At 31.7% G+C, this 9,983-nt stretch overlaps 1 protein-coding gene across 1 annotated transcript in view; it reads right to left on the bottom strand.

Moving 5' to 3' along the window:
* The window catches only part of LOC106462922 (G protein-coupled receptor kinase 1-like), a 76,660-nt gene that overhangs the window by 9,901 nt on the left and 56,776 nt on the right, over positions 1-9,983 (bottom strand). Inside the window, exons 15-16 of the mRNA XM_013922891.2 lie at positions 7,252-7,352; positions 6,587-6,749 (exon numbers count right to left, since the gene is read on the bottom strand). Coding sequence (XP_013778345.1) covers positions 6,587-6,749; positions 7,252-7,352 — 264 coding nt within the window. The remainder of the gene's footprint in view (positions 1-6,586; positions 6,750-7,251; positions 7,353-9,983) is intronic.

Genomic DNA, 9,983 nt, shown 5'->3' with positions numbered 1-9,983 from the left:
CTTCTCACAAGCAGGGCACAAAACACTTGCTTTTAGAAAATCAATTATTGGCTTCAAATATTGATCTTTCTCCTGCTCTGATTTAATATCTATACTTGGTTCCATTTCACCATCATCAACGCCTTCAGTCACTTTGACTTCAGCTTGATGACACCTAATTAGTTCAACCTCTCTTTTAACAGTTACCGGAACTTGGCCTTTGTTGTTCCCAAACGTCATTTTATCAAAATTAATTACAAACTTCCTCGGTAGTAAGTAGTCCAATCCTAATATGCATTCGTCTTCAATGTCAGCCAAGTATACTTTGTGTCTGTCCTTTATACACTGACCATATCACTGGTCTCACTCAGAGGGTTTGAAAAATTTTGAGGCCCCAAAGGGTTCTTGCCACTCCTGTGTCTACCAGGAACTCAACCTTACCCTTATCAGCACATATCAAGATCCACCCAGCCCTGACAGATCTAGACTGACAGCTAAATGTTTTGTTGCAAGCAGTTCGTCTTGCTTCCTTAAGCCAGTAGCCAAGATTGATTTGGGTTTTGTCAGTTTTCTGAAGCATTTCTCATAGCATCCACTGATTGTAACTGGTCATCTCAGATCTGATAGCCAGTACTGATAACCTTGCCTTTGCTACTCTATAAAGTGCCAACACTTTGAGTTGACTGGTATCTGCTCCACAAGGTACAGGCAGTTCCTTCACCAGTGTTCCACCAGTCAACAAGTAAAGCAGAAACTTCTCTTTCTCTCTCTGGAATAATGTCTAGGTGGAGACACTGGCTATGACTGCAGGATGTATCCCATTGGCAAACCTTGCAATGCCATGTACCCTATGTGCAGATGTTACTGCATTTACCCTACAGGTAGACCTTGCTGAGGTATGTACCCTGTGGGCAGATCTCCCATGCATCACAGTGCTCAAATTCATAGAGGAAAGGTTGTTATCCCTTTGAATGGGACAAGCCCAACACAACGGAATTGCTACTACAGATGCCACTGCAGGCTTCTTCCTTTCTAATGCTGCTTTGAAGTAATCACTTCAAGGAATGTCGTGATGGATTTTGCTTCCATGAGCATCAGGATATCCCTTATTTCCAAGTGTTGTCACATTAACTCAATGGGGGAGTCCCTCGATAGATTATCGACCAGGATATCTTCCCAATCTGCAAAGGCATTTGCCAGGTATGCATTCTCATGCAATTGATGTAACTCATCCATGTAGGATGTCCAGTTCCTTGGTGCCAATCCTTCTCCAAGCTTTAAGCTTGGCCCAATCGAGTCGAATCAGCAATGCAACTCATATATGACTGTCTCCCAGTCATCCTACTGCTCCTCATCCAGGTGTTCACTAGCATTGACGGCTAGACCATCTAAGCACAGGACCAGACATTGAACAGCCTGTTCCAGAGTCCATCCATCCCAGGAAGTTACCCACCTGAAATGCTTTAGGTCCTCTTTTTTCATCTTCCTGAACAATGAGGGCATGATTTATTTGGAGGTACTCATGGATAACTGTGCAGCTGACCAAAGTATCTCTCTCATAGGATCCCTACTCATTCCAATCTCTTCCTCTTAATTGTAACTACTGCTGTTTTGTGAATATGCTATTTTTAATTCAAAAGAGTTCCTTCAAACTCAATAAACACAAGGGTTTGAGCTGGGATGGTATGCACATTATGAAAACAGAAACTCTGATATAGTTCCTGTTGTCATGCCACTAAAATTTTGCTTTTCTGATTACTTAGGGTATTTTCAGGTGAACTAATTTCTCTATAAGTAACAGAGAGATTCACAAATAACAGCAGATTTGATCACAAAATTTTTGAGTAGTTAGTATTCGGAAACTTGACTGAGTTTTCTTGTGTGTGAAATAATGAGATTGGACCAATCTTGAATCAAACAAACACAATGTTTAATACAACCAGAGAAAAAAATAAAACAACATAAGCACTTACATAGATAAAACACCACAGTTGATATTCTACTAGGTAGAGTTTAGTGCCACAGCTTCCATTCTCTCAGGATTTATTTCCATAGATCTAGAGCACAATGATCTTAAAGTATGGTCTTTCTATGAAGAACTCTTTGTAGAACTGAATTAAGAAAGCAAGCTTAAATTCAATAGGTAAACTCAGTTTCTTTGTCAAGCCAACAGTGTCACTTCATGACTTTTCTTCTCTCAAAGCAGTGGCCAGCTGTTACACACAGATATGTCAATTTGACCAGCAAACAATATTACAATCCCTTTTCAACATGGATGATATATTATTGCAATACCCACTCAGGCAGAATAGACATTATGTACTACAGTGAAAAAAGAAACAGGGCAACTCTAACGTTTTCTGTACCACTGCATTGGAAACATAAACAAACAATTAAAAAATTCCTATATTACTAAAGCAGGTAAAAAACAATATGTATGCATATCACACTATTACTAGCCAGTAGGCATTCCTACTGCACATGGAATATATACTGAGCATGCTCATAGGTAAAAAGGTCTCACATGCACTGTACAAAAGCTTGACAACAAATGACATCAGATAATGTGAAAAACTGGTCAATGAAGGTAATGTGTATCAAAATATGTTTAGTTAACAATAAAGTACAAAAACCAACACTATTTTATAGCTAGAAAATTTGAAAATATGATTAATAGTTTAATAGATCAGTCTGAGGATTTAATAAAGTTTACGTCTATCTAGAAAGACTGAAAAACAATGGTAGCTAACTATAAATTCTACAGAAATTATTTACAAATATCTATGAAGTCAGACAAAGAAACTTGCAGGTAGTCTGAGGAATCTTTCAAAATAAATAATTTTCTCAGGTAGCTACAGAGACTAGACTCAAGTAATTCCAACTATCCAAGCAATCAAAATACTACCATTATGATTTCCCCTTATTATTTTTGATAAATTAAAAATTGCTCAGCTTAATAAATTAGTATCATGACTCACAAAAATAATCAAAATAAGTTTCTATTTATTACTATTTTTAGTTCTAGCTATCCAAGTAACAGAAATATTATCTATTACTATTTTTTTGTCACCTTGTTCGCATAAATAATAGTGTAGCTTTAAATTAACTCAATATGCACATGATCAGTCCATTAGACTGACTCTGTATTGGGAAAGGAATACTGACTATGATGCCAAACTTACTGTGTATATGTACAAGAAATGTCAGGCTTTTACTAAAATGTACAAGTTGGATGTACATAAAAGTTCCAATGTGTTACAAAAGCATCTGTACTCAAGATAAGTCTATGGACTGCCAATGTCAGTCCATGTGCAAGGTGATATTCACAAGACAATTAAACATACTTTTGTCCACTGTACAGTTTGCATATTACAATTGCATAACCTCTAATACCTCCAAAATGCATATCTACAATTTTTTCAGTATCCTTGTATGTTGTACCTGGTATTTACTCTCCTCTATCACAAAATGTTGCTAAATCAGCAATGTAGACAAAAATGAGTTGATAAGTCTGAGATCACATACATAATACCATGTTAAATGGCACTCTGTAAAAGGTCATGGCATATGCAGTTTGAGTCCCACCCATGCACATACGGTTAATATACTGCTTATTTATTAGAAGCTACAAATGTAACCAGTGTTACTTAAGGTAAGACTGCTTCAATAAAAAAGCAATAACAAGTTAATATTCACTATCTTTTATTTGATCAAAAAAAAATTGCTGAATAACTTGTTCAATTATCTGTGTTTGTCAGAAATTATTAGACATGGACTAATAACAGTCTAACAATACTTAATACCATCAAGTCATTAACCTATTTACATTAACAGAACCCCTGTTTAATCATGATTAGCCCTAGCTAGATAGGAAGCACTGAAAAATCTGTCATCATCAGTCACTAAACCAATTCCTAGTACAGTAAGCTTGAAGTTGTTTGATTGACTGATTTCTCAGAACTCATCCATTTCTGCAGTTTCTTCCAGTCTGTATTGTAAAGATGTTAGTCACATCAACAAGAACTTGCTTAAAATCTTGTGATGTTTTTTATTCTTATAAAGTAGTTAATGATAGAATTAGAAAAAAATTCCGAAGTGTTTGTAATAAATTATTTTTTTAAGTACAGTGATTTTTAATATTTCTTTCATCTTTTCTACCTTATGAATAATTCTAATCTCTGCAAAGAGGTCATTTAGTATCATCACAAGTTTTCTTGCCAAATAGTAAACATTTTATTGTCTAAGATAGCATGAATTCATTTTCACTGAATTATACATTCCCTATCACACATTATGACAAGAATCTTTACTAATTTTATCCCACAAAAGTTTAGGTGGCATTAAATTCTTTAAAAAGACAAAACAAACTGAAAATTAATATCATGTATGAATAATAAATCAGTTGAGTGTAATTAATTAATAAGCCTGATGATTAATTGATCAACAAATTCCACTATTCACCCAACTCTAAAGAGTAATTAATTTTTTATAAACTATTTAATTCTATGCACACACTATAATGAATTACAAATAGAAAGAAATAAGATTATGCATAGGTATTAAAATAGATGACTGAAAGAAAATTTATGAGAAAAGAGGCTTATGAAATTTAGTAATTAATTACTGTTTAAATGTTGGTATAGGAAATGACTTCTCATAAATATTACATTTGTAGGATGTAAATTTTTAAAATTACAAGCATATTAAACTTCTTAAATACTCAAGTGACCTTAGGCATTGAAGTCATACGTATACCTAAAAATATTTATAAAATAATTAAGTTGTTGATTTACTGAATGATATAGAAAAAGGTTTTAAAACAAGTCCATAATTCAAACAAACACTATTAACCCTTCTAATATGAGTGGGTGGATTCCACCCAGCCTGTATTCCCAAAAGTAACCATAAATAAGTTGTACTGTAACTTTTTAAAATGTACATGTATCTTCACGAAATTTTGCAGATTATCGGTAAATATTACAAGGTATTGGTATACAAAGTATCAGATTTTTTAATTAATTATTTGCTCATGCATTTTTAATTTTTGAATATTGACTATCCAACATGCAAAGAAACTTTGATTTTAAGATTAAAAATACTTTTATGAATCAAATAATTGTCAAATTTCACAAGCGTAATCTCCATAACACCCTAATGTCCTCCAGATAATTATCAAACGTTTTTATTAGAAAAAAACTTTATATTTTATCTGTTATTTTCACTATTTTGTCTTTGTATGGGTTTGGTCAATTCTGCCAACCTCATACCAACCATAAACAAATAGGAAACAGATATAAATTAAGCTTTTTTTTGTTCTAGAATTACTACAAATTCTAACACAAAACCTCAAATGTGTAGTCTAAATAGCTTAGATCTCATAACATTTTACATTTATATATATCTATTATCTTTATTTTATTGACCTTTCAACAGTGTCTGATTAACATTACCTAAGTTGAATGACAAGGAGCACATGCACTCATGTTACCATTTCCAATAATATAAAACTGGCCTTTACAAAGTGACTTGTCTTGAGTGTGTTCTAGTGGACCAGTATTTTGCAAAATACAGTCACATTTCAGTTATAACACATTAAATATTCATATACATTATTAATATTTATAAATAAGTTCTTAAATTTCAGTTATTTTTCTTAAAACATAGAACAATGAATATAGAAGTATAGAAAACAATTATTTCTTCTTGTTATGAACTTCATACTCGTTTGCAGTTTGCCATAATTTACTAAGCCTTATCAAATTTTGCACGTGGAGAATGTAAAACAAAATCTTTTTTAGGTTTTTATATATGTATTTTGAAATAACAAAAAATCACAAATTACTATATAAATACCACACTATAATTTATCAGGCTTAGTACCTAAGCTGTATTTGGGTACAAAAAAATATGATTTTTCAAGCTCAATAATCTGGAATCTGCTATAAAAAGTAAGTGTTTCTCACATACATACTTTGCGAAGGCTCAGAGAACCAAATGGGGGACATTCTTTCGATTGGTTATTCACATGTCATAGACAGAAATAGGTGTACATAAGCAAGTGTTTCCAAAAATGGAAATAGGTGGGTGGAGCCACTGTGTTTGATTCACTAAATGTAGCAATATCTCAGCAAATAGAAAAGATAGTAGGTTCTTATTTTATATTCTAGCTGGTCAATATCGGTAATTTGAGTTCCTAATTTATAAGCAACTATAGATTTTTGTATTTGGACATCATAAACATCAAATCTGAACAAATGCTGCATTCAACAGATGACATGACACACAAAAACCAATATTTAGGGATATTTTTCAACATTTACTTTTAAATTAATAAATTAATGAATGTATAATACTAAAACTTGAATTATAATTAACAATTTGATACCAAACTTATTGATATACATTCATAAAATAGTAGATTAATAAATTCTGAATGTAAGTCTACAAACATGATGGCATGGCCTTTTTTGACCCATGACCACAGGAAGACTCGTCAGACCCATCTCAGTAGGGTTAAGCACTGGGAATCAAGAAATAAATCAAACAGAGAAAAGGAGGTATATATAATACAGTACCAACCACAGTCATCATCTTATTCAGCACTCACCTTGATTCCTCGTGTGTCCTCTTCATCAAATGAACCTATATCAAATGCATCAGCAGCATTCACTTCACCCCTTGGAGGAAGGAGTGGAGGGGAATATTTCTGTAGGTATACTAATGGCCAATCTATCCCTTTAAAAAATGCATGCTCCTTAACCTCCTCAGATCTAGATAAAAACATAGAAACATTCATAAGCCTTCTTGTGTCTCTGTAATAACCTATTGTTACTGTTCCATCTCTGCTTTTATATCCTACCATTTGATATTTCTTTTGTAAAAGATTGCTTTGTACAAAATCATCCTATGCCATTAAATATTAGCATCCAGTTTATCTTCCACCATAAGGTTTTACTTTTTAAGACATATGTTTTTAATTTTCTTACAACCTCAGGTCTATCTCACTCTGTAAAATTTGCTTTCACACTATAGCTTCCAGTCAATCTAAATCTCCTAATGTGCACAAATACCCTCTGTTTTTGCATTCTTAGCCTTGTCTATCGTAATTTATAACAAACTCTCTAAACAGTCTCTCTTTCTCATACATGAGCCTAAGGTTTATAACACTTTCTAAGAACACTGTTAATTTAACAGTAACCCTCTGTGGTTATATTCTAGGGTCTTGTCTGAATCCTTCTTTATGTATCAGATTTTCTTAGTTTTACCACTTACCCTTTGCCTTTACATCCCAGCCTATGGTCTATCTCTCTGTGTAACAGTCCCTCTAACAAGGACTTCAGTTCAGGAGAAAAACAGTCTGGTAACTCAAAGTTCTATCACAAAAAACAAAACCATTGATGTATCCATGCATTTTTTTATTATAAAGTAACTCTTTATCCTTAGTGTATGAGTAGGTATTTTACTGCACTTAAACACTAATATAATCATTTCAAAAAAACATGTCACATGTGCACCTCTGACTCAACTCAATACAACATTACTCTTTTCAGCCTTTTTGAAAGGAAAAGAAAAAATTAAGATTTTGTTTAATGTTCATTCCATTTTTAATGATTTTAAATTTTATTGTTTCTCAAATCATATTTACTAATTTCACAAATGAGTTTTATGAACTGTTGACATAGGACTTGCTAGCTCTAGTGTAGCATGCAATGACTTCATTCCTTCCGTAAGACACAATGCAATGCATTTTGTTATTATTTGATTCACATTTTTCATTGAACGCATGAAGTTTCAACTAACTTCTTCACTATTAACATTTGTTAATAGTTATTAATATTATTTTCAATAAAAATATGAAAATGTTTAACACATAAACTTAAAACACATTTACATAGAAAACAGAATTTTGAATAAGTTAAAAAGTAGAAGAACGATTTTCATGATGCATGAATTTCATGTAGCCACTGTGTAACAAAGATCGGAATGTGGAACCAAAATTACTAAATAGCTTTAAATTAACAGTTTAACAGCATAAATTAAAATTAATTCACTTAGGTTATAATAATTTAACATACAAACCAAATCAAAGTCATCAATCGATTCATAAACAGATACCACCCAACTAATCAAGGCAAGTTATGAATACCATGTTATCATGCAAAACAAGTGGATGGGGTGATTCTTTACGGTCAAATTATCTATACAGTGACCTCCTTTTTAGAAAAATTTTAAGGCATGCATTGAACAATCTTGTTGTATTGAAGCAAAGGTGTATTTTGTTTCATTATTGAAAAAATAATTAACATGCAATTAATACAAAATGTAAAGCATTTTCTAGGAATTTGTATAAGTAAAAGGTTTAAAAATATGTAAAAACATCTCTTTTTCATGTTTTGCATTTCTGAACTGAGAGTTTATTTTTGCCTTTCTCTGTAACTTTATGAATGGCCTCCAAAATCTAATCTTTTTTTTCTGTTATAAAAGAAAATACAATACTCTAAAATTGGTAAAATAATTGAAATTTATGGCTCTTATATTTTATTCTCTAATACACTGTTATAGTCTCAACTCAATCTAAAACTGGGCAAAAGAATCACTTTGAACCTCCCTTGACAAATATGAAGTTAAAGTAACATTTATATTTAACATGTTATCATTTTATATTGATCTTTTGTAGAGAAAACAATGAATGATTAAGCTGCAAGGTGAACATGACTATTACATAGTCAAATGCAATAATAAATGGGTGATCCATCTTGACATTGATACAAAATAGAAATATGTACACTTTATGTTACTTTAACTCTCTCAATATGGGCTCGGTCAATTTGACCAACAATGTGACCTCTTTTTACTTGTTCAAAGTCTTTATAAATCTGATACTATTAACTTTTAATAGTGTGTATATCTTAATGAAATTTGGCAATCTTTCAATAAACAGTGTAAATTTTTCACATACAAAAAATCATATTTTTTAGTGAAGTATTTTTAATAAACTACAAAAAAGATTTGTCCATGAATATATAGAGTATTTGTTTTGAATAGTCAGTGTGCAAAGTGATTTTCATGTTAAGATTAAAAATGCTTAAATACTTCCTAATTACATTTTAAATGTTTGTTTTCAGTAAAACTTTACATTTTATCTGTTATTTTCTCTACCCTAACTCTATACAACGTTGGTCAATTTGACCTACCTCATTACCACCCAAAAAAAAAATCTAAATAAATCTAAATTACCCTCACTTTCTTTCTAGAATGACTTCAAATGTAACACGAAACTACATTCGTTTATCCTAAAAGTAGCTTTAAACTCATAACAGTATACATCTATTTATAATAAAATTTTATTGCTTTATTGCCCTTTGAACTGTGTCTAACTACTATTTGTGCCATTGTAAGTTGTAAATCACTTGGGGAACGTGCAGCTCATGTTACACTATCGAATTACATTAACCATGGGCTACTCCAAGTTCCTTGTGTGCATGCCTCATGAAATATTTTCATTATATTATTATTTATTTTACCTAATCTAACCTTAGCTACCTAAAGAGATCCATATTTTTATATTTTAGTTACTTTTATAATGATAAAGAAAGAATAAACAAGAAATAAAGTATTTACCTGTGTCTTCTTGTTTTTGCTGTCGACTGTCGATGACACTTTACTTTTTTTATACTAATGGTAGTAATGCACAAAATAATTTTATTTAATTAAATAATGCACTAAAAACATAGAATAAAAACATGCAAAAAGCAGACAGTTTCCTCTAACTATCATAATTTTTCTGGCTTTCTAGCTATGCAACAAAAGCTGTTACAAATTAATCCAAGCAAGTCATTATCTTTCCCATGGGAACAAAGCTTGTACTAAAAGAGAAATCGACATTTCTCTGTATTTGTTATATGAAAATCTTGGCTTTCCATTGATTATAAGTAATATATAATTAAATGTAAGAGAGAACTATTAACAAATCCTGAAAGAGAAAATGTGACAGGTAGGTGTGG

This window comes from Limulus polyphemus, unplaced genomic scaffold (genome assembly GCF_000517525.1).
Source record: "Limulus polyphemus unplaced genomic scaffold, Limulus_polyphemus-2.1.2 Scaffold1283, whole genome shotgun sequence".
Lineage (NCBI taxonomy): Eukaryota > Metazoa > Arthropoda > Merostomata > Xiphosura > Limulidae > Limulus > Limulus polyphemus.
This window is presented reverse-complemented; position numbering and strand designations above follow the sequence as displayed.